At 34.3% G+C, this 26,462-nt stretch overlaps 1 protein-coding gene, 1 long non-coding RNA gene and 1 other non-coding gene across 3 annotated transcripts; 2 read left to right on the plus strand and 1 right to left on the minus strand.

Moving 5' to 3' along the window:
- Positions 1–7,206: 7,206 nt before the first annotated feature.
- On the minus strand, positions 7,207–7,288 carry TRNAS-AGA. Its single transcript has one exon. It is a non-coding gene; the product is annotated as a tRNA-Ser (tRNA).
- A 2,580-nt stretch (positions 7,289–9,868) lies between these two features.
- LOC114379892 lies at positions 9,869–11,298 on the plus strand. Its single transcript, XR_003659624.1, has 3 exons — positions 9,869–9,989; positions 10,221–10,299; positions 11,227–11,298. It is a non-coding gene; the product is annotated as an uncharacterized LOC114379892 (long non-coding RNA).
- A 7,924-nt stretch (positions 11,299–19,222) lies between these two features.
- On the plus strand, positions 19,223–22,962 carry LOC114379838 (universal stress protein PHOS32-like). Its single transcript, XM_028338619.1, has 3 exons — positions 19,223–20,133; positions 22,215–22,259; positions 22,508–22,962. The coding sequence occupies exons 1-2, from the start codon at positions 19,371–19,373 to the stop codon at positions 22,220–22,222; spliced, it is 771 nt and encodes a 256-aa protein (XP_028194420.1). The 5' UTR covers positions 19,223–19,370; the 3' UTR covers positions 22,223–22,259; positions 22,508–22,962.
- The last annotated feature ends 3,500 nt before the right edge of the window (positions 22,963–26,462 follow it).

Consider the following 26,462-nt stretch of genomic DNA (forward strand, 5'->3'; position numbering starts at 1 on the left):
AATTTGGGGGAGGTATTATCAAGGTAAATTTGTCCCAAATTTGGGTGAGGCACTGGGTAAGGATTGAAATGGTCAAAGAAAATAGTATATACACACTACTTTTGTTCTTTATTAAAAAAACTGTAAGTATAAATAAAGTTAATAAGTGTGTATGCTATAAATTCAGGTATGAAAGTTAAGTGCCTAAGAAAAAGGGCAAGTATGGGGAAGGAATGAATTAAAAAATGAAGGTTATTCTATGGATGAATGCTCTCCTAGAACCTAAGCTTTTGAATCCTAGAAAAACAATGAATTGTTGGCATCCTAACCCCATTACAAGCCTAGAAAGTCCTTCAGATTCATTTTTGTGTGTTCATTACTGTATGATAGGAGATGAAATGCAAAGGTTGGAACTTGTGTTGGTTGTTTATGAGGGAATAAGCCTAAACACTTGAGTTTGAGTGAAACAATGACTATGAGGTTTTGGTTGATCATCCTTCCTTGATTTCTGTCATGCTTACTAGCTTATTTCATCTATGACTCTAATACTTGTGATCCTATCTTTGAAAAGTTGCATGCTTGTGAGAAGTGATTGATTTAAAAATTCCATGATATTCAGTTCATATGGTTGATATCCTTGATGAATCAAACACCATTTTATTTTGATTGGCCACTCTTTTTGTCACTTGAGGACAAGTGAACTATTCTTTCTTTGCTTGAGGACAAGCAAAATTGTAAATTTGGGGGAGTTTGTTAGTCACTTTATACGAGTAACTTTTGAATAGAAATATTTTTTCAAAGCTTATATAGTTCCCCAATTTATGGTTATTTTGGAGTAAATTTTGTAAATAAATTTTTTTTTATGGTTAACGCTATCTCTAGAACATTTCCATTGGATTTAATGATGAAATCTATGCATTTTCAGGTGAAAAAGAGGCTAAATTTTGAATTGCAAAAAGTTGTAGTTGGGCTAAGCTCAACAGATGGGCTAAGCGCATATCCATCGCTAAGCACAGCTTCAGCGCGCTTAGTGCAAAGGAGAATCTGGCAAAGCATCAGCATCAAAGCCACACGCTAAGCACGAGATCAGTGTGCTAAGCGCAATAGGTGCCTTCAGCCAAGCTAAACTCAAGACTGGCACTAAGCCCAAATCCATTTACTCGCGCTAAGCGCGAGGGTGGCGCTAAGCGCAGCATCGCGATTTCAGAGCCTATTTAAAGCCTATCTTGTGCAGAATTATGGTACACCTTTTGTGACAACTTCTACAGAACGGCCAGGGCACAAAATTCCAGAGCAGCCACAGTGCCTATTTGGGGAAAAGAGCCCTAGAAGCAAATAGAGGAGCAGCTTGTGCATTAAATCCTAGGTTTTGTCATTTGAGAAAGATTATTGAGTAGAGAATGAGTGTGAGATGCTGAGAAGAGGAGGAGGAATCCCCCTTCTTGTGTAAGGAACTATCATTCTCTGTTTTTAATCTCATTTATTGTTAGGGTTTCTTTGTAATGGCTGGCTAAACACCCTAGTTGGAGATTTCTAATGAATAGCTAATGTAAATACCTAATATGGAATTGATTATGTTTTCTATGTTCAGTGTTTCCTTCAATGCTTAATGTTTGTATGCTTTTGGTCTGATCACCCATTTGTGCGCACGGTTAGGTAACTTTAGCATTAGGAAATGTACTGTTGCCTTAGAACTTGATTGAAGCAAGATCGAAACTTAATCTTACATGAAGGATCTGCGAGTTAAGTTTTGGTTTTAATTATGTTGTTACAATAATGTTGTTTAGTTTAGGCCTAGTCTTACATTAGGGATCTATGGACGAAGCTTAGGCTAAATTAGGCTAAACTTTCATAAGCTACTTGAGCTGAGTCTAGTCTTACATGAGGGATTTGCGAACGAAACTCAGTTTAAGTTAGTCTAAACCTAAGAGGGTTGTCTAAATCGGGTGTAGTCTTATATGAGGGATCTGTGGATGAAGCTTGGATATGCAGCCTGACGAGGGATCGAAGGTTTAGTAGTTTAGGCTACAGCATAGAACACAAGAGCATGATTGATTAGAGAAATATATTTCTATGCATCAACTTGTTTGTTAGAAAGACCCAACATATCTACCTACTGCTGTCATTTTATTTACCTTGCATTTTATAGTTTTTAGCATAATAGTTTAGTTTAAATTCTGTTTGAAATTTTCACTCATACATGTTCTTTCAACAATGCTTCGATTCTAAACTTAATTCAGGCTAACATTAGTTTCTTGTGTTCGATACTCGGATTCATCCGTTTTAATTTTAAATACTTGATGATCCGGTGCGCTTTCCGGTAAATCCTCATTGAAATTTCCTTGAGACATAAATACACAAAAAGTAACTGCAATGGGGAGTGAGCAACGGGCCAATGCACCTCTTTTGTATCCTCATCTAGTTACTTTATTTCTCCAGCATTTCAATATCCCCTTAGAAGATGAACCTTTTGTCAAGGTTAAATAGTCTTTTCTATTGGTGTTGGTTCTGTAACATCTTTTGGATATCAGAAAGATATGGATGGTTAGTGGGTGCGTAAGTAAGACCTACCACCTCCCATTCCCAATGAACGTACACCGTCTCCACCACCGCAACGGGATCCCTCTTCTTCCCTCTTAGCTGAAGTCCTCACTGAGCTACGAGATCTTAGAGCTTTTGTCTGTGATCACTTTGATGCAATGGATTCCTGTATCACACATCTTGAAGACAATATGAGTTTCATCCGACGTTGCTTCGATCCACCTGTCGATTCTTAGATGTTTCTAGTATTCTAGGTCATTCATTTTCTAGACATTTTTATTGTTTTTCCTTGTATTTTGGCTTTAGTTCTTTCATACTTTGGTTGAATTTTGGATATTTTGTGTTTGATTGCTTTTTGCTTTGGATATTTTGTTTGTGATATGCTTTGGTTTGGATATTTAGCCTTTGCTTGGCTTGTGCTTTGGTTTGGATGTTTAGACTTTGCTTGGCTTATCATTTCCTTTGGCTATTTAATCTGTGGTTGCTTAAGTTTTTGGATGAGTTAAGCTCCTTGCCCTGGATATTTTTTGAATTTGTTATTTTCTCCGGTCATTTTGGCTTTTTGATGTTGCCAAAGGGGGAGAAAAACTAAGGGTAGATTTTATCTAAAAACTAGGCAATAAATTGCAAATTTAAAGGGGAGTAAGGATGAGTGCACGCATTGCAAATCATATATCATTTATCTTGATTTCATATTGTTGTCATCATCAAAAAGGGGGAGATTGTAGATGCATATGTTGTATGAAGCTTTTGATGATACCAAAAAGATGAAATCCATTCAACATTGATCCTTGTCAAGATCAAGAAATCAAGAGAAACGATTAACAATTAGTTCATTATATGTTAAAAGAATCCCTTAAAAGAGATTGCAAAGGTTTGGCCTTAAGTTAATCTTTCAAAACACCTTACAAAGTTTTTAAGTAAAATTCTATTTTGAAAAATATGTTTTTCTCTCTAGTAATCGATTACCAGAAGAAAAAATAGTTTTAAACAATTTTTAGAAAAGATTTAAATTTGAATTTTAAATGTGTAATCGATTACCAGAGGCAAAACTGTTTTAAACCAACTTTCAGATAGTTTTGAATTTAAATGTTAAATCTATAATTTATTACAACAATTGTGTAATTGATTACCAGTCACGAAATTTTGAAATTCAAATCTGAAGAGTCATAACTCCTCAAAATTAACTTTGTAATCGATTACCACATATCTGTAATCGATTACCAGTGAGGAAATTTTGAAAATAACTCTGAAAAGTCACAACTATTCACAAGTTTTTTGAAAGGCCACCAATGGTCTATAAATATGTGACTTGGGCTCAAAATTCTTGAGAGTTTTTTAAAACATTCATTGTCCTATCCTCTCACAAGAAAATATTTGGTCAAACACTTGCAAAATCTTTAAGGATTCTTATAAAATCTTCATCTTGTATTATTCTTCTCTAAAAGAGAGAAATATTCTTCTTTACTTCAAAACAAACAACTATTATTCAAGAGATAGTGGATCTCTTTATTTGTAAAGTTCTCTGAACACGAGGGAAGGGTATCCCTGGGTGATTCAGAAATTGTAAAAGGAATTTATAAGTTAGTGGAAATCTCAAGTGGATTACTTGAGGACTGGACGTAGGCATAAGGCGTGGCTGAACCAGTATAAAACTGAGTTTGCATTTCTCTCTTCTCTAAACTTCTTTAATTTATTGCATTTTATTTTTACTTTGCATATTTTTAAAGAAGTATCAATGGAATTGTTCTTTACTTCTTTTATATTAAGTCTGCATATTCGCTTTTAAGAGAGAATTAAAATTTGTTAGGAGAAATTTTTTAAACTTAATTCCCCCCCCCCCCCCTCTTAAGTTATTGAGGTCACTTGTTTAACAAGCAGTGAAGTTGGTTGGTCATCAAGGGTGTGTAACGCTCATACCTAAGCCCTTTTAGGAGAGGCTAGCTCTTGTCTAGCTTGTGCCTCTTATCTAACTTGTGTGAGTTAGTCTTGGTGTTTACTTCTCATTTGTTGCACTTTTCTTCAACTTGTCGAACCTCAATACTAAACCAGGACATTTCTTCAATTTGGATGTATCCTTTGGCTAGTTTGTGCAACTTGTCCATGCTACTAAGGGTTTTGATGCAATCCTACCCCCCAAGGGCATTGGATAGAAGACTCCAAGAAGATTGGGCCAGAGATGCAAGAGAAGGCCCTAGGGTTCTCATGAGTCTTAGGGTAGATTTCGGGCTCATAGGCTAAGTATGAGCTCATTTATCTTTGTACATATTTGTTAGACTCTAATTTCGCTCGGGGACTATCATTCGCTAATGCTTTGATTCTCGTTAGGCGAATTGAGTTGTTTGACACTAGTTACCGCGCAAGACGAAAGATCATTCAATGTTTCGGTAAAGAATACGGAAAATACCCAAAAAGGAGGGCAAAATGTTCATTTTATGCCTTTTCTGAACCCTGGCTCGCCCAGGCTAGCCTTTGGGCCCCCAAATAGCTTAGGGGTGAAGTAATCAGCTTGCCTAGGCGAGCAAGGTTACTTTAGGTTGAAGCAACAACTCACCTGGGCAAGTTGGAAAAGTCCCAAACCCCCTCATTTCCTATAAATAGGCATGAGAGGGGCTGAAGAAAGGGTTTTGCTTTCAAACATTGAGAGGTTTCAGTGAAAATTAGAGAGAAGGAGAAGAAAGAAGAGAAAAACAAGGCTTTGGTGCTACTAAATCATGATCGTGATCGATTTCTACATCGTTCTACGTTCGGTGTTCTTCGTTCGTCATCCGGTTAGTATTTGTTTTAAGAATTTGGATACGATCTATGCACCCTTAGGGGGTCCTCTTTGTTGCTTTGCACATCTTCATCTCATTCTTCCACCATCAGTAATCTCTTTTCTTCTTATAAAGTGAATTTTGGCCGATCATTTATGTCACAAATCATCTTTTAAAGAGATTGAAAGTTAATAAGTGAAACCAAGATGAAATCAGCATGTAATTGAGTTTTTATCCATAAAAGTCGCTTGAATCCATTCAAGGTCCAACGCCTTAACAGTCTCTTTTGTTTTTGTTGGTTAAAATGAAACTTTCAAAAGTTTAAAGTCAACTCAACACATAACTTTCTCGCTTTTAAGAACTACGTAGGTCTAAATTCCTCATCGCACTTGAGGATATGTAGGAACAAGGGCAACACCCTTGTCGACCCAAAAAAAATAAAGAAACATAAAAAAGGAAAATAAATAATATCGAAGTTACGTTCTTCACACTTGATTAAAGGTTGTCGTCCCTTGTGACGGATGCGTGGGGTGCTAATACCTTTCCCACGCATAAACAACTCCCAAACCCCTTTTATTTGCAATCCACAGACTTTTTTTTTTTATTTTTCTAACGTTTTCCTCGAATAAACGTTGGTTGCAATTCTCGCGCATTCTCTTTTTTTGGAAGACACACTTTTTATCTCGTCTCGCCCTCTTGCCGAAGGGTAGGTTGCGATGATATTATATTAAGGTTTCATTATTTTTGGGCCTTGTATTTAGGGCTCCATAATGTAGGTAGGATACTCTAGAAATGTAAGATTTTTCAGCCCTTGTATTTTAGGACACCTAGACTAGTTTTTGTATTAGAGGTAGTTTTGTAATTTTACATGCATTAAGTGAATATCGGGATGTGTTGGGAAATAAATTTAATTGAATTGAGAGAAGCTCAATCCAATTAAATTTTCCAGCCCTTCTCCTACATCTTTAGCTCAATATTCTTGGAGTATTCTATCCAATACGCTTCGGGGGTAAAATTGCATCATGATCTTATTCTTAGCATAAAATGTAATGACTTACTTTGCCTTGTAAGATGATTTGGATATCCCTTCTACCCATTTTATATATAAATATATTCTATTTGTTGATATAAAAAAAAACTAATGCAAACAAATATGAAAAAGAAACTAAAGAATAAATATTGCCGAGTGCAGCATGGATAAACATCTGTAAGATTATTTCAATTTAATCAATAATCTTACTTGTAATAGTCTAATTCAACTCAAACAGGATTTTCTTTAATAAAAAAAATATTTGCAGTAACTATGTGTTCTTACTAATAAAGATAATTATCTCTTTTGGTGTATATATTTTTTATTCCTAAATTACTCTAAAATATATATAATTGTTTTTATTTTTTTATGAATCTTCAAAATGTAATTGTTGTCACTATTTTCTTCAACATTTTTTTCTTACTTTTCATTTTAAAAAATACAAATAGAAGTGTTTCTTTTTCAACTAGTCTAAAGGAACAAAAATGATTATTTTTTATTTATATGCAATCAAACTAAAATCACATTAAGAATTTAGAAAGACTCTCGCTATCGAGAAATGAGTATTTTATCTTTAATATTTGTTAGAATTATGAATACCTAGGATTTTAATTTTTTATTATTTATGAATCGCAAAAAGTTACAACATACATATAATATGCCCAGCATGTTATAGCCGTTGGATGTATAAGGAAAATCACACTTATGAAAAAGTGTTTTTTTAACACGTTAGGAAATTTTATATATATGAAAAATTATATAACTATTTTTTTCAAGAAATAAGAGGGAATTAAGAAGAAAAAAATATAAAATACGATTAAAGATTAGAAATGTATTATATAAATATAATATTTGTGAAACGTGATAGTAAGCTTATGTTTGTAAAAAATAATAAAAAAGCGTGAACGGCAGGACTCGAACCTGCGCGGGCAGAGCCCACATGATTTCTAGTCATGCCCGATAACCACTCCGGCACGTCCACAAGATGTGACTTTTATATAATTTTCAGTTATATATTTATGAAAAACTTTTGCCCTAGTCACCTCTATTTTTGGCGTGTTCAGGACAATACGGACAATATTGACAATTTCAAGGCTTTTATATCGTTAAATAAAGAGACAAAACCATATATTTAAAAATCATTATTCAAGTTGCTCAATTTGAATCGTAAAAATGGTTCGGATTATGTAATAGAAAAACTATATCCATATATTAATTAGGTATAATGTGATTGAGGAAAAGAACACTTGACTTTATAAATAAAATAAGAGTAAAGTAAATTGTTTGGATTTGCTTAAAAGAGGGTTAATAATTAATATTTTAATATATTCATGATTTTTTTTATGTAAATGATTAATTTGTTTACTGACGATTAAAATTATTTTCTTATTAATTAGTCGTTTTAAAGGAGACACATAAATTTAAGGAGTAAAATTATAATATGTAACACGAAGACAAAAAAAAAAAAGTAAAGCAAGAAACATGACAACAATATTTTTTAAATATGATAATCATCTTGATGAGTGTGAGTAATATATTTTTCAATACACTATTTTTTTAGTTAATATTTATTAAAAATTCCAAAATTAAGAGTAAAATTCATTAATCAAATATGAAATAAGATGCACAGAACCATTACAAGAAAAATCACAATTAACAATGAAATTTTTCTCACAAAAGCATTTTTGTCAGAAAAGTATTACCAAAGGAATTTTCCAACGGATAATATTCTCTTGGAAATTATGACGTTACCAACGAAATTTACCGACAAATAAATATTTTGTTAGAAAACCTTTATTACCAACGGATTTTGACCCATGAATTTGGTTGTCAGAAATTATCGATGGAATTTCCAACAGAATTTGAATCTGTCGAAAATTTAAATTAACCCACAATAAAACAAAGCAACCCTAGCGTCATTTCAGTCACTCCCATTTTCCACTCTGCATTCACTCTCACATCACTCACTCTTCAACACTCCCAATTTGTCGTCGCAGAGGCCTCGTCACCAGCTCGTCATTGCAACCTTTGTCTGTCACCAAGTCGTTGTCAGGGTTGTGCTACCGCTATCGCACACGCCATCGTCATCACGTAAGCTGCTGCAAAGTTGTTGTCATGGTCGTCGTCACCAATTCATTCCCTTTTTTGTTCGATTTTCAAATTTGCTTGTTCTCTCAGCTACCCAAAGATATACAAAATACAACCGTTGTCTCATAATTTCTCCATTCTTTTTGTTTCGCTAGCTTGCGACATCAATCAACATTGACAGCCTCCATAGTACAATATCATTTCTTCATTTGAATTCAATGAATAATTTAATCTATATCCTATATAATAAAAGAGGAGTCCACCAAAATGACTATTGTGCCCTTGCTTATAATCTTGACACGTGTCCATTTTCCTGGTTTTTGGGTCATTTTGCCCTCTATTCTTTTTCATTTTTTTGGTCTGTTACCACAGCCACGTGTAGCATTGCATGTGTGGTTTGCTATATTGTCCTTGCACGTGGCTTACTTTATCATTGTCTCTCACTTGGGGTGTTTCGTTTTCCTTCACTAAACTGGAAAAAAAAACACTGAAGGGAAAAAAGGCTTGAACTTGAGAATGGAGCATGTGGTTCGGTGAGGAATTGTTGTTGTTATTGTTGTTCACTTTTGCTGGGGTGGTTTTGGATCCAACTGGGTCTTCTGCTTTTGTGCTTTTGTGCTTTTGTTTCTCTAAGTGGTGGTGGCAGCGTTGTCTTGCAGAAAACCCCATTTTTATTTTGTATTAAGGCTTTATTGTTTAGCTCTTTCTTTGGTTCTGCAAGGTCACCAACGAAGAAGACTCCAGTAGGCAGAACTTTTTTTTGTTAGCTATTATGCATGTTTCCTTGCTTACTAATTGCCTTTGCTTTGTTTGTTTCTAGTGCACAAAATTCTCGGCCAACATTCACCCATATTTGTCTACAGCATCAACATCAAAGAGCTAAGCTTTCGTGCCTAATACGGTATTTTTTTTCTATTCAATGTTCTTCTCTTAATTATTTTGTTGATTTTGTTTGTTCCCAGTTAAAGCACTATCCGCTGTTGTTATTGTTGTTCATTGAAACTTTTTTAGATGTTTGGGAAAGGATCATCATTGTATTTCTTTTGTGTTGGAGTTGGAAATCTAACCCTCTTTCCATAAATTTTGCAATCTTAAACAGTATTTTACTCATGGTGATAGAAGGTACAAAAGAATTTTAAATTAAATAGAAATTGTGAGAGAAAGAGAAAGCCTAGACCAAAGAAGCAGAGGAAGAGAGAGAAACACCAAAGATGGGTCTTTGCTTTGGTTGCTTCAGCGTAGACAAATGCATGTACAAGGAAGAGAGATTGACCTCTAAAGAAACACATGCCAAAGTTGTTGAAGCCGTACAGAAAAGGTTTTACCTTTATCCATTCCTTAATTTTCCCTTTTTTATTAATTCAATTTCATTAATATTCTCAATTCCTGCAAAAAAAAAATTATGTGTCATGTGGTTTAGGACATGGCCAGTGTAGGTGGTGATAACAAAGAAAACCATTTTTCTTTCTTTTAGGAAGCGTTAACTGTCATGCGGTTACATTGTTGGTGAAATGAGTTGTAAGTTATGCACCCAAAGGTGATCATTACAAGGAATCACAAAAATGATAATATTTCAGTCAAAGGGTGTGACTATTGTAAGTATATATCATACAACAATATTCCCTCTTTTCCTTTCCCTCTTCTTATTAATTGTCATGACTTCAACAAGGAGATGATTCATTGACAGAAGCTATGATGTTCAACAATCAAAATGAGAAATTGTTCCATTATAATTGTTTATAGTTATAATTGTTTGTTGAACTGCTTGCCATTTTGCCAATATGAAATTAATTTTGTGAATATCTACTGCCTCTGTTGTCGCCCAGGTCTAGAGCCACACAAGGGGTGATATCAAGTGGTCAATAAACTGGAATGGGAAGTGAGTATTATCAGTCATCTATGCAGGTAGACCTGAACTCACCAAATTCAAACTTTTAGTGCTTAATCATTTTTCCACTTAAATATTGCATTTTGCTGCCTTCTATGTATATAAAGGCGTCATATATATTGTTTAATTAGTGATGTTCAATTACCCTTTTTGTTAGGGGTGTTCATAAACTAATTCGATCTATTGACAACTGAAAAAATTGATCCAAAACATTGAAAATAAAAAAACTAAATAGACAATAAAATTTAATTTGGTTGGATTAGATTTGATTTAAAAAATTGGTGAGATTCAATCCAAACCGAAATTACACAAATTTATGTCACTTACATTTTTTCAATCCAAACCGAAATTTTTTCCTTGTTATAACTTTTTGATAGTGTGGTTGCTAGATTTTCACTATGAACTATATCAATTTTAAGTCAAAACCTATAATCTAGGAAAGCATTATGTTTTGTGCTACTGAGATCTTTTGAATTTATCTGAATTTAGTATTTTAAATTGTGAAAAAGTTTAAACTATTTGTGGGCATGCATGGGATGGCCATTTCTGATATCTTCTTTCGTTTGGTGTGTTGAAGATTATTTTGATGTGATGATTAGTTGATTAGTTGATTAATTGACTGGGTTTGTTGCAGTTTATTATTTATATTGTTTATTATTATTATTATTATTATTTATGTGGTCCTTTACAATTGCGTTCAGGGCTTCAGAGTACTCATAACTTTGTGAATTAGTTTCATCTTTCCTTAGTTTGGACATTAAAGTTTTGTCTGGGTTTCTTGTAGGTTATTATTTATATTGTTTATTATTATTATTATTATTATTATTATAATAAACAAAGAGAACCCTTTTTATTTTTATTTTCAAAAGAGAATCTATCTATTTGTTTGCCCCAGAAATGTGTAAATCTATCTTATTCTTTGTTGTGTTGTGAGCTTGTGGCAGAGCTATTTAAGGGGAAATGTCTGGGACATCCAAAGTTGTGCTTGCTCTCCACTCTATCAAATAATATGACACCTTATGTTTCAAAGAAGGTACTTTTGGCTACAAATTTCAATTTAATCTCATTTTGATTTTGAAAGTTCTTAAGGATAATGTCATATACTAATTCAGTTGTATAAATAAACTGATCTTTCTGGAAGAATGTTCAACAAGTTGTTATATTTTTCCAAAATCTTTTTATTTGGAAGTTTGGAGTTTGGACATTAAAGTTTTGTCTGGGTTTATTGTAGGTTATTATTTATATTGTTTATTATTATTATTATTATTATTATTATTATTATTATTATGGTCCCTTACAATTGTGTTAAGAGCTTCAGAGTAGTCAACTTTGTGAATTAGTTTCATATTCCCTTAGTTTGGACATTAAAGTTTTATCTTGGTTGCAAGCGGATGCAATGGCAGTGGCAGAGAGAGAACGGGTGGGATTGGTCTTTTTGGTCTATTTGTTTTTTTTTTATATTCTTAGTTTAGGTTCTTCAATTCACCATTCTCTGCTCTACGTCTTCATTTTTCATCGACACATGATATGTCTTTTAACAACACATTATATGTCTTCTAAAACGTAGGAGGGTTCCAGATGCGTTGTGGTGGGCATTGTGTTGTGTAGTGATTCTTCTCTTTGTTTATATTCTGAGCAAAGGGAACAACATTGAGTCCGGACCTGCTTTGTCCAAGTTATTCTTTTGTTTCTCAATTGGTTTGGTTTTCATAGATTTGTCCTGTTAGGTGTAGTTCAGAATTTTGAAGGGTTTAACTACTATTTAGTTATTTGATTTTTGGAACGGGAGGTCTATGAGAGTGAATCAATCCTCTCTCAGTTGGTGTTGCATTTTCCGCTGACACTACCAAGAAGGTAAGTAGAAATTAAAATGGCACATTTGCAAGAAATAGATCGAGTCAAGAATGAAGTTATACATTTAGAGTATGAATATGTCATTTCCTTTCTGAAGCCTAGGTTCATAATTACACTAGGCAATCTTATTGCTACTGCAAGTATTTAGAGTGTGAATTATGTATATATTTTTAATTTAGATGAAGAAATTTGGCTTCCAGGGTAGTTTTGAGTGCCGCAATAAACACTTTTAGTTTTAACACTGCAATTATTTAGAAATCACCCTAAATATTATAGAAGACTAAAAATGTATCATATCTTTACATTTACCGTATGAACTATTTACTCGCATTTTAATTGTACAGTTGAAATCTCTTAAAATAGTTTCTTAAATTAATTTTACAATGTATCTTTCAAAAATATTTCATACAGGTGAGATAAAAAAAATAGAAAATAAGCAATTTAGTATTTTCTTAAGTGTTCTTTACATATCGCATAAAGTGAGAAATTGGAGTTGTCCTAATGAGTATCCAGATTGCATCAACTCATAATAGTTGCTTTCAATGGGATCTGTGTGTTCTGTGTTCACATAATTTTTTTTTTCAATGCAAGTAACTCTGGACAAGAACAATGTTAAATATTTCCTTATTAGCTTGAATTTCAATATATCTCTGTTAACATATTAATTTCCTATCAAGAGAGGATTATGAAAATTATTTATACAATAATTGTTACCTTACCAGGATTCCCTCAAAGCACTTGAGGCTGATATACAACACACCAATGGATTGTGATTGTTGTAAATAACATCCAAGTTTATGAGTTTAAGTTGTTTTTGTTCTGTTGTAACCATAAACAGTGTAGCTAAAGTGAGCTACGCTTCTTAAATTTTAAGGGATTTAATTATTTAGAAAAGATACATAAATATTCAATGTCATAAACTCTCCAATATATATTACATTTTAATCTATATTTTTCATAACTTTCTCTCCCATATTCATTTCCTTTTCTATTATTTTCTAATTTTATACATTTATCATTCTACCTTTTACCATTAACTGATTATACTTTCTTATTCAAATTCTTATTTAAATGTTTATCTAATTTACATTTTATCTATAGAAACTTCCAGCTCCTACCGTGCTGCATCTTGATGCATGCGACATATGACAATTCTAAAAACATTTGGCCCTCCTCTGCAATCGAATGTCATAGTCATGCAGATGAAGTTACATTTTACTACACGAGTTATGATAAAATTTGGAGATTGGCTTAGTGATACTAACTGAATTTTATTTGTATTTTTTTTAATTTTACAGACAATGTTTTGTAGTTTGAAAACCAACTTTATTATAAGTATTAAGTCTTTTTTTCTTCAACAGTTCATTTCCTTTTGTATCTGTCTTGCAAAAATAAAAATCATGCTTGCTAAATGACTAAGGAGACGACCTGTGTGTATGCACAGGTTGCAGTCTAGTGTTTATATAAAAGGGAGTGTACCTCGAGATTCTAAGAAGATGTCACATGATAATGACAACTACTATATGTCTAATTATCTATATAGGTTTGAAGATGGAATGAAACCACATAAACAAATCATTTTGGGCTAATGCTGATTTGCCTCTTTATGATAGATATTTGATAGTAGAGAGAGCACTACTAGAAATATTACTTTCAAAGTCGGTTAAAATGCATATTTTACGACGATTCTGAACTGTCGTATAATTGGATGTCGTAAAAGGAAAAAAATTTATAAAGACAGGTATGAGAACCGTCGTTGTATACCTAACTTTTGACAACGGTTGAAATTGAACCGTCGTAGTATGTCACAACAATCTACGTCGATTGTATGCTTGATCATCTTAATATGGTTGTTTGGCGAGGTGACTTTCTACGACGGTTGTGATATAATCGTCTTAGAAAGCTCTCCCTACTACGCCGGTTGGTGGCTTGACCGTCTTAATATGATTGTTTGGCAATGCAACTTTCTACGACAGATGCTATATAACCATCGTAGTATTTTTTTTTTTTGGAAATTACTTTCTACGATGGTTATAGTATAACCAACGTAGTAACTCAAACATACTTGACGGTTATATTATAGCCGTCGTATTATTAAATCAATAATTGACGTTGTCTTGTTTGACCTTTACATTCTAAGACGGTTATTTACAACTGCCTTAGAATGTGCGTCGTAAATTTGAATAATTGGCCCCTAAATTACAAAAATGTCATCACGTTCTTTTCTAAGATGGTCCTTCATAACCGTCTTAGAAACGATGTCGTGAAAACAACCTTTTGTAGTAGTGGAGCTAGCTCAAGCTTGAGATTAAACAAGAATGTGTTATTAAATTTCTCTCCTTATCAACAAGACTGTTGTGGGCGTCAGTCAGCCATAGACTAAGCTGGACCCCTTTCTCTTTCTTTGCCTCTCACTTTCGCGCTCCATATATACCAATAGGCAATAGCTACTAATCAAAGTAACAATGTAATTCTATATCGGGTCAAATTATACGAGCTTCCAAGGCACTTCGCACTGTTATTTGAGTTAGACCCAGCACGTGCATTCATCAATTGAACTTTCAATTTGATATTCATCTATCTATGTATCTTTCTTAATAATTTCATAGGCCGATGGAGTTGGCTAGCATTGCTTCTTCACCTTGGCATTACCTAGAGTACTTGCTAATGATTTTAGAAGAGAGAGCTTCCTAATAAATTTCATATATTTAACTTTGGTTTATCATCTTAATAAAATATCAGTTACTATTAAAACTTTCAAGATATACACATTATGTTCATTAATATACAAGCAAAACCCCAAAATTATTCATTCAAAATTCATGTTAATTAAAGTGTTAATTGTCTCAATATAGTTCTTTCAATATTTTTTTTATATCATGCATTAATTATTTTAATTTCTCATAAGGTTAAACATGATAATTTAAATCATTTGTTTTTAATAGAAAGTTTAAATCATCTTTAAATAAATAAAATTCCTGGTAGATGCTCTAACTTTTATCGAGCTAGTTCTCTTATTAACGAATTTTATGCTTTAATTAAGCCAATATGGATAACCTTTCTTGGCATAATATATTGAAGGAGACAAAAAAATTTACGTTTCAAAGATTTTTATAAGCCAAAAGTTGTTTTTGTTTTCATTACAAATAATTTTTAGACATTATTTGGAGTAATTACTTGAAGCAATTAAACTTTTCTCGAGGAGGTCTAACTCAATTGATTTTTTTTTTGTCTCATATCGCTGATAAAACAAGTGGTAATCAAAAATTCAAAATTGCAATTAAACATCCCAATCATTTGTTTTTTAATTAAATAAAAGTGATGATTTTTTAAATAAATTTCTTACCATTTTAAAACTTTTTTCTATCTCTCATACCCTCAGCTTCACATGTTAGATTGAGTTACTTGATCGCTCCCTTACTCATAGGTATATTCCATTGTTCATGTTAGTTGTGATTTTGTATTGTAGTTGCTAAAAATTTTGTATTCTAAATGTGTTAAGTATATTTCTGGTTGTGTTTATGTTATTTATATTTCATGATTTGTTCATTTAGAAAGTCAAACAATATATGTATGTGATTTTTTGTTTTCATCTAAAAAATGATCAGAATTGTTGCTACTAATAATAAAGCACTCTAACATTATGTATGTCATTCATGAATATTCGTAATTTTTTTTGTTAAATATACAGAACATGAACTATAATCCTTCGAATCATCGTTGGATGTACGGTAGATGTTATAGTGATAGAAGTTGTTTGAAAAAGTCTTTTGTCGAGGGGGTTAAAGAGTTCATAATCAAAGCTAGTCAGCAAGATTGTTATTACATTGATGGAGGATCAGATGTCCTTGTGTTAAATGCGATTGTACATGATTTTGGATGATAGAGTTGTCAAGGTTCACCTTTACAAAAATGGGTTCAAGCCTAATTATTGGATTTGGACTAATCATGGTGAATAGATATTGCATGTCGATTTAAACGATGACAATAGTTACATGGATGCTTCAAGTAGTGCAGCAGATGTGACTCAAACAATTTATCTTAATGCAAGAAATGGTGTGTGATGCTCTTAGGCAACATGAGACATTTGAAACTCCAAACTCAAATAAAGAACCTCCAAATGAAGATACTCAAAGATTTTACAATTTATTGGTGAGGCGAATATGTTATTGTAAGAAGAGGCATCAAACTCAAAATTATCAACATTCGTGATACTTTTAGCTTGCAAGTCCAATTGGAATATTCCCAACCAATGCTTAGAATTTATTTCAAAAATGTTTTTGGATGTAACACTTATAAAATATCATTTGCCCATAAAAAAAATATGATGTCAAGAGGTTAGTTTTGAAGTTGGGATTAAAGGCTAAGAGGATTGATTGTTGTGTGGATGGTTGCATGCTGTATTATAACAATGATGGAGCATTAATTAAACACAAAACAAGCCCAAGTATTGTGCCAAGACTGTTGGAACAAGCAATAAACAAACCAGTTCTAGTAAAGGCGATGTTCTATTTGTCTATAATACCAAGGTTGCAGAAAATGTTTGCATCAATGCAAACTGCAAGCCAAATGACATGGCTTTATGAGGATAAAAGATCTTTGGGCATGTTACCCTATCCCTTTAATGGTGAAGCCTAGAAGCACTTTGATTAGGTACATGCATATTTTGCTATTGATTTGTAGAATGTGCGACTTGGTTTATGCACAGATGGATTTAACCCATATATTCAAACATCCCCTTCACCTTATTCTTGTTGGCCAATCATTGTTACCCCATACAATCTTCCTCTATAAATGTGTATGACTAAACCTTATATGTTTGAGTTGTGTCGTACCAGGCCCATTTAATCCAATGGTGGATATTGATATTTATTTACAACCTTTGATTGATGATTTGAACAAGTTGTGGAGTGGTGTTCTCACTTAAGATGTTTCAAGAAAGAAAAATTTCATGATGAGGGCAACTTTGATGTGGACTATTAATGATTTTCCTGCTTATGCCATGTTGTCTGGTTGGGGGACACATGGTAGATTGACATGTTCGTATTACATGAAGGACATAAAGGCCTTCCAGTTTGCAAATGGGGGGGAAAACATCTTGCTTTGACTACCATTGTAGGTTCTTACCAAGTGGTCATGCATTTAGGAGAAACAAAAATGCCTTTGAAAAAGGGAAAGTAGAAAGGGATGAGCCACCGCATATGTTGACACCCACACAAGTTTGGCATGTGGTTAAGGACTTGCCCAAAGTCATAGAAACTTGTATGCCACCACCAACAATACACGAATATGGTGAGTGTCATCATTAGACAAAAAGAAGTATCTTTTGTATTGAAAAGATAATTTTTTGTGACACAATCTTGATGTTATGCACATCGAAAAAAATTATTTGACAACATATTCAACATTGTGATGCATGTTAGTGGTAAGACAAAAGACAATGAAAAGGCTAGGATGAACTTAGCTTTGTATTTTAGGCAGAAAGACTTGGAGCTAAAGTCGGAGGATAATGGAAAGTTATTAAAGCCAAAAGCAAATTACACTCTAATTGTAGACCAAACTAAGTTAGTGTGTCAATGGGTAAAAGAACTAAGAATCCTAGATGGTTATTCTTCCAACTTGGTGAGATGTGTCAATGTTGATAAGGGAACCAAGCATGGGATGAAAAGCCATGATTGTCATGTATTCATAGAGTGTATGCTTCCTATTGCTTTTAGCTCATTACCACCACACGTCTTAAATTCACATATTGAAATAAGTCATTTCTTAAAAGATTTGTGTTCTACAACTTTGATGGAGGATGACCTAAGTAGAATGGAACAAAATATTTCATTCATTTTGTGCAAGTTAGAGAGAATATTTCCCCCCAGTTTTTTCTATTCAATGAAGCATCTGCCTATTTGCCTATTCATCTGACATATGAAGCTAGACTTGGTGGACCAGCCTAATATAGATGGTTATGTATCCATTTGAAATGAAATAAAATCATCATTGTATTTTATTTAAAATTGAATTTTTAATGCTCATTATTCATGACTTGGTTACATTGTGTTTTTCTTTTACATTTTTTTTTCATTTTAACTTAATGATCTATTTTACTATTTGCATTTGAATTTATGAATTTGAGTATTTCGTTCATTATATGTACGCATTAATTAAAAATTTGATGTTAAATAATATAAATACAAAAAATAAATCTTGAATTATTGATGTTAAATAATAAAAAATAAAATAAATAATTCTACAACAAATAACATTTTTGACGAATTTTCTAACGGATATTTTCATTAGAAGGTTCTGACCGATCATTTCTGTCAAAAAATTTCCATTGATACTTTTCGTTGAAAATTTTAGACGAATGAGAAAAATCCGTTGGTTAAAATTTTTTATAATCATTTTCTGGATCGAAAATTTTGAATTACCAATCAATTTTTGATATTTTTGACGGATTTTGGCGTTCGGGAATAGGCTTTTTTTTTAGTGAACCTTATAATTTATTTTAGCTAATTTCAATAAATAATAAAATAATTGCTAGATAATACGATATTCCTAACATTTTTCTATCGTCTTTGCAAATTGCATTTAATTAATAGCATCACCGATAAATTAGGTGAGATGGGATCAAGCAGAATCTTTCAGCTGCATGCAGTTAGTAATCATCATGCTTTAGATTGTCCTTTTCATGTGGCAAAATTTTGCATTTAATTCAGACATTCATTCATTTTTCCGTGTGCTCCGAATCTTTTGTTTCCCCATCACAATCACCTACATTCCCCACATTTGTTAATATTTCAATTTCAATTAGGGTGCATAAGATATAGGTTATAGATCCTAATAAAACTAGAATAATAAAAATTGTGTTTTTGTCTTTAAATTAACATCACATTCTATGATTCTAGTATTTACCTTCCTTCTGACTTCTGAGTTTCTGACCTTCTCTCCAATGGCATCACCGATACCAACTTGGGCCACTAACAAGATCAAAAGTAACCTTACAGTGGGCCCATTAGGTAGGCCCAACCCATACACCACAGCCCAACTCGTTCGTAATTCCCCTCTCCACTCCCAATTTTATTTATTGACGTACGAATGCCTCAATCTCAATCTCAATCTCATCAGTTAACTTTTCCTAATACACAAACCCCGTTCCTCCGTTCACGCACTACCTCAGTCTTCTCTTCTCTTTTACTAAAAGAACCAACAATCTCTAGAACCCTCTCAGCCAAAAAAAACAATGCAGACCCACCAGAACCCTCCCACACTGGATTCCGACCCGCAGCTCCCGCAGATCAAAATCCACCACCCCTCCTCCCCGCGCCATCACCACCCCTCCTCCGCCGCCACCCCCACCCCCACCGCCGGCGCACGCCGCAAAATCGGCGTGGCCGTCGACCTCTCCGACGAGAGCGCCTACGCGGTCCGCTGGGCCGTGCAGCACTACATCCGCCCCGGGGACGCCGTGATCCTGCTCCACGTCAGCCCTACCAACGTCCTCTTCGGCGCCGACTGGGGCTCGATCGACCTCTCCATCAACACTGACCCCAACTCCGACGAAGACGCCGTCAGCGCCGTCAACAGTAACGACCACGCCAACGCCGGCAACAGCAAACGCAAGCTCGAGGACGACTTCGACGCCTTCACGGCGTCGAAGGCCGCGGATCTCGCGAAGCCGTTGAGAGAATCGCAAATTCCGTTCAAGATCCATATTGTGAAGGATCACGACATGAAGGAGAGGCTGTGCTTGGAGGTGGAGAGGCTTGGGTTGAGCGCGGTGATTATGGGGAGTAGAGGGTTTGGCGCTGTGAGGCGTGGCAGCGATGGGAGGCTTGGGAGTGTTAGTGATTACTGCGTTCATCACTGTGTTTGTCCTGTTGTGGTGGTGCGTTATCCCGATGATAAGGATGTGGTTGCGGCGGCCACCACGGCCTCGGCCGTGGTGGCGCTCAAGGACGGGGATGAGGGCGAGACGGTGATCCAGCCGGTGCCGCACAAGAAAGGTTTGGGGCTTTGAGGTTATTCGTTGATTGATTGATTGAAGTTGTGATGAAGGTTTTAAATTGTGGTTATTGTGTTCTAGGTTTTAAATTCTGGTTGATAGAGAAATGCTCTAACTTTGAACACGAGCTAATACTTAATGTGAATTATGAATTTTTTGGTCCTACCAGTTAAGAAAGGTTAGAGGTATTGGGTTTTGAAGTCGTTGATTGATTGAAGTTGTAATCAAAGTTTTAAATTGAAGTCACTGTTTCGTGGTGTTTCTTGATAGAGAAATGTTAGCAATACAATGATTACAATCTCTAACACCCAACACACATTTTTGAACACGTTTCTATTATTGGCTGAAATTTATTTGGAATTACAAATATTTTTGGTCCTATTACTTATCTAGTTATCTAATGATTATCTTTTTGATTTCGTAGTTTTCAAGTAATTTTGTATGTGTTAGGAGTGTTTTGTTAGTACACTCCCCTTCTTGATATTGTAAGAAATTGCAGCAGACGCAGCTGATGCATTCACAATGGCAGTTAGGGAGGCCCAAAACATAACACCAACCTTTGACCTTACGGCAAAGTGACCAACTTTTTTTTAAAACCTTGCTATAATCATTGTGGCTGCAGACAGTTAAAACCTTGCTTGTTATTATTGGAATGTAACAAGGTTTAAAAGATGTTTGTGATCTTGATTTTGACTGCAATGTCAAGTTTTTGGGCTCTCTGCCACTGCCCGTGTTTGTCTGCAATGTCAAGGACTGCAAATTTAAAATCTTGGAATGTAGATTAATGTTATGGATTGATGTGATAGCTTGGTGATTATGTTGAATAGAGTGATGGCTAGTGCATCTTGATTAGGGTTTTGGTTTTTGGCCGAGCCCTTGGGCTTGGTGTTGGTGGTGTGGATATTTTGGGTTCTTGATATCTTGTGAGGCAAAGAAAGGGGGAGGGTTTTTGGGTTCTATTTTGAATCTTTTTTGGGTGGATTGTTTGAATCCATGTTAGTATTGAGGAGTGAGTAGCTGCTGTGGTTCAAGAATCAATGTGGATGGTGTGTTGAGTGAAATATGGGGGTTTGAAGTTGCATGCATGATTTTTTATTTTTTATATTTTTTACTCTGATGGTGTGGATTCATTTTTTTTCTTTTCTGAAGGTTATTGTATGGTTTGACTTGTTGATGATATGGGATGGCAAATGCATCCAAATTGTTCATGAATTGATTGATTGGACTAGGTATTCCATAAATCTTGCCTTTTGTAAGGGAGGCACATTACACTAGAATTGTATTCCTTCTGGTTCATGGCATGTTTAAGTCTTTTATGGCTAACTGTTGTGAGTACAGTACTCATGTATATCAGAGGAATCCCTGCCTGCTTTGGTCCCCTATCGACATTTGTTTCTGCATTGTGGTTGAATTAGAAAATACAATATTATTAAGTTACCAAACTTAGTTATCATTCATTATACATGTTTGATAAACATGTTACCAGCTTGCTCTGGATTCAGAGTAAATGCTGAGTTGGAGTGGATTTTTAGTTAAGATTGTTAAAATAATTTGATTTTTTCTCATTTTCTAAGGGAAGTATGTGACCCATGATGATCAATTATCATTGGTTGTGTATGGTTTTCCACTTTTCTCTTTTTAATCTCAGATGTAATTCTATCTCAAATTCTCAATACAGCATTTAATGAGTTTTGCCAGAAAATGTTGAAATACATGGCTCAGCATGTTTGTCTAGTTTTGTTTGCATATTTTTGTTGTTTTTGTCATGTATACTATATGCAATAAATCAACTGTATAGTTTCTGTTAATGTGAATATTCTATGTATTTCTGGGATTGAATGTTGATTCAATAAATTTGTTTCTCAAAAAATCATTTGAAGTATACTTTGCTTAATTTTGGAGGCTTCCAACAGATCAATCTTATTTTGTATATTCCACTTGTATAATTTAGAGTTGTATTTGCCCTTGATTTCAAGATGTTGAATTGTTGATATTTGGTTTTCTACTTCATCGATGTGTAATACATTTATGTTGGTTGTGAAATTGAAAATTAACTTCATATTTGATGGTTGCTTTGGGCAGAGGATTAGTTGGAGCCAACTCATCACTTCAACCCTGTCTCTGAAGGTATGCTCTTAGCTCCTTTTTGTCCCTATTCTGCATTTTATTGTTTAAAGAATTTGTTTTATATTTGTAATTGGATGGGGTCAGGCTCTTTATTCTTCCCTTTGTTCTTTTTGTTTGGGCCTATAGTGCTCACCGCCGTTTAGATAACAACTATTAATGTTTTTTGTTTAAGCTGTCTTGTGAAATAACTTCATAAATTCCATGCATATTAATTTCCCCCTTGTTTTATTTTTTCCACTGGATTACAGAATGTTTCTAATCCGAAGGGATTGGTGGAAATGGTTGTAGAGTGCTCTCTTTCTCTTCCTGTCAGGTTGTACTTATAGAGCATTTCCTGCATATGAACTGTGGAAAGATTATGGATGATTTTGTATGGCTTGATGTGATCTCGGTTCCATTAGGCCTTTGAAGATTGTTTTTGGTTCCGAAGTGGTATATACTCTTTCATGTAGATGTACAAGTTTGCCTGTGACTGTTTTTGGGGTTATTTTCTTCCCATTCTGTATGTTGTTGGAAATCAGATTATCATGACGAGCACTTGTTTAGCTATTTAGATAATTCTATAGAGCTGTGTTGGTGGAACAACTGTTTTGGACATGTCAGCTCGTTTACCCCTTGTTCAGACGCATGAACTGAGGTAAAATAATGTTGATAATAACGATAATTCGTAGTAGTCACTAGTCAATCCTTGAAACAGTTAACAGATTGGATTTTTTTTCCTGGATAATACTTGTAAATGGGAGTTTTTAGGGCAGTTTTATGGACACAACCTTGGCTTGGGTAGATTTTGAAGGTTTTGGTTTGAATATGATATTGCTCTTAATTATATAATTAAATGGAATTTGGAGATTATTTGAGGTGAACATAGTTTTATAAGACTTCGCCAAATAGTCACTTGAATTGAGTGACTAGACATTATCGAATTAATTAACCAATATTTGTTGAAAATGTGTTTTATTTTATTGGGTGACGAAGGTGCGTCGATCCAGCGACAATGACACTCGCAATCGTGCCCCAAAAAATACATGAAATGGCTCCCCCATCGTCAAGCATAAGGCCTTCTTCTCTTTGTTTGTGGCGGCTTTCTCTTCTCTCCTTGAGTGGGATGCACCTTCTCAAGCCAAATTGAGATGATGCTACACCTGGCAAAAAATAGGAGCCGAGAAAGATGTGGTTCTATGGATTGGGAAAAGAAAGAATGGGGAAGTATTTGGCGAAAAAAATAGAAGGAACCAAGAAATAAGAACTGACACGGGAGGGTTTGTGAGAGGTTTGGAGAAAACGTGATCTTTTTTTTTTTTTAATTCAAGAAAACAGGCTTTCATTTATTTGTTTTAACTTTTTCCTATCGTTGCTTGTCATTACATAGTGATCAGAGTAGCTGAGCAATAAATATTTACTGTTTACAAATGAAAAAAATTGGCTATTAGTTGCATCCGGTAAATGTTGTATTAACTTTTTTATATTAAAATTTTCAAATATTCATCATAGAAAATCATATAAGTTGTCTCATTTGGTCATCACAATTCTCACATAATTTCTTATTCTCACTCATATAATTAAGAATGAGAATGATTGATCACTTGTAGCATGTGACTACAACTGACCTAAGAAAATTTTACATATAGAGACAATTGAGCACATGTTTTCATGCTAAATGGGTTATTTTTTTACATGTGAACACAGTGAGACCACTATTATACCAATTCCATGGATTAGTCATTACCTACATTCGTTTATACCTATATAATTTAAATTTTGGAACAATAAAACTTAATCGTGTATAAAATAACCTTAAATAAAAATTGACAAAAAAATGAAATAGCAAAAAGGGAATAAAAAGTAACAACCAATCTCGATTTTTGTATGCACTCCAAAAAAATTAGGAGCACTAGTCCTGACAAAAAATATCATATTTGCAAGTATCCCCACCTCGAATTTGACGCCGAATATCCGTTTTGATCAAGGATGAGTATGAGTACGTGTAATATTTTTTATGTTTTTTATTTTTTTTTAAATTATAGAGCGGGTAGGGATAGGGGATAGGGATGAGGAACCAAAACTTATACCTGCTAGGGATAGGGATGGGGATAGGGAGGCGGGGATGGGGAATCATATACTCGTCCCCATTCCATTCAGTTGTCATCTCTAAGGAGTACCCTTTTCTCCTATATGCTCGTTGAAAGACAAGTTAGTTTGACATGGTATTGATTTTGAACTTATCCTTTAAGTCAGCCTACAACTTTTTAAATTTGTCTCTTCCTTCACATCAGTGCTTTAAATTAATTTGGACCAACATATTTCGCCTTCACCTTGGTTTTTGGTTTGGAGAGCTTTGATGGATAAGCTTCCTACCAATGAAAAACTTCAGGGTGAGGATTGCAACATTGTATCTATGTGCAGTCTTTGTGAAATGGCCTGTAAGACCTCGAATCACTTGTTGTGTTTCCCATTTTTGTTGAAGATTTGATAATGGCTTGAAAGTCTTTTAAACATACGAATAGATAAATCCTTTATTTCATTTATTCTTTCTATTTGTTATGCTAGTTGGTCACCTCAAGTCTAGGATACCATTCTTGTTGCCATTGTTTTCATCATTGGAACTATTTGGCATTGTAGAAATTGTAAGAGATTCTATAATTAGAATATTGAAGTACAAAATTCTATTCCTTCGATTTTAGACAAGAAGAACCTTGTTCCTTATGAGGTGCTTTTCACTTGGATCATAAGGAGTGATCGGGTGGATGTGTCTATGTTGGAATCGTCTGTAGGTGTCACACAACTAAAGGGTGTGACCTTTATTAAGATGGGGATAACAGACTACTTCCCAAAATATACTCAGAAGCATATCAAGAGAAAGGCTAAGAAAAAGCCTAAGGAGAAACCATAGTTTGTGGCAGGACAAAAGGAAGGGGCTAAGAAGCAGCCAATTGATCAGGAGTCTAAAGCATTGTCTCAACAGACTTAAGGGGAGCAAACTTAAGCCAAGTCAAAACCCTCGACTTAGTCTAAACCTAGCCAACCCAAACTCAAACTACCTACCAAAAGAAAAGATCTACCTCCACCATCATCTGACCCTAAACCAAACCAAGAAACCTAAGAAAGCACTAGTCAAGAATTTAACGGAGATGTACTCAAGTGAATAAAACTTTCTTCTAATTTTCAAATTATTGCCAATATTACTTTTAAGATAATTTTATAAAAATTAATATTTTTTATTATACATAATAATTTTTTACTGAATAACAAAAAAAAAAACTGCATAGCTTTTCTTTTTCTTTTAAACAAAATATTAGCATAAAATCTACAAGCTTGGAGAAGAATATTCAAAGTTAAAAAATAACAAATGTAAACAATGAAAGGCTTGACAGATTTATAAGGTAAAGCTATTAATTAGATTAGACCATTGCACCACATTAGTATCACCGATTCACCGTATCAGGAAAAATACAACCTCCCAATTGCAAGATATTATTAACAAGTTTTTTCTTAAAAAAACAAATAAACTCATCTAATATTCTGATACAATGGTCCAAACATTGCCACAAAGAATCAAAATAAAAATTTGCACAGTTGCAGCACAGGCGGAGAGAAAAAAAAAATAGATTAGCACCCACTTATTGCAAACCACACAACGAGGGCGGAGTGATCACAAACCTTACCTAGTGGGAAGAAGACACAGATCTAAAGAAGATCTAAAAAAAAAAGGCAAAGAACAAAAAAACGAAGAGTTGAAGACACAAAGCAGATTGAGAACATTGCTACTACCCATTCGACAACACAGATTTATATTTTGAAAAAGAAACAAATAGTACATTGATTAGATTTTCTATGCTTATTCAATTATAACATTAAATAATCCTGCCTAGGGTAGCTAATCCTGCCTAGGGTAGCTTTGCTATTCTTAGCCGGTCCCAAGCCCGGATAAAAGGAGAGGGTTGTGTTAGGCTTTCGACAGCCAACGTTAAACTTTGTCGAATCTCTATGACATGGATCAATTACGTAAGAATGTGAATGCTAGGTCGTTGCCCGGAAGCAACGCGCTGTATGGCTCGAGTACAGTGTCAAAAGAGCAAGGGCCGCTGCATCGCCGCCTGGATGTAGTGAAAAGTAAGCAAGGGTTCCCACATTTTCGTGAACGGGTGTGGGTAAAGAAGCTAGTTCATGACAGGAGGATTCGCTTTGGTACATGGAATATAGGCA

Source organism: Glycine soja, chromosome 12 (assembly GCF_004193775.1).
Source record: "Glycine soja cultivar W05 chromosome 12, ASM419377v2, whole genome shotgun sequence".
NCBI lineage: Eukaryota > Viridiplantae > Streptophyta > Magnoliopsida > Fabales > Fabaceae > Glycine > Glycine soja.

What these genes read in the sequence shown, in the direction of transcription:
- LOC114379838 (XM_028338619.1), top strand. Translation starts at nt 19,371, where the DNA reads ATGCAGACCCACCAGAACCCTCCCACACTGGATTCCGACCCGCAGCTC.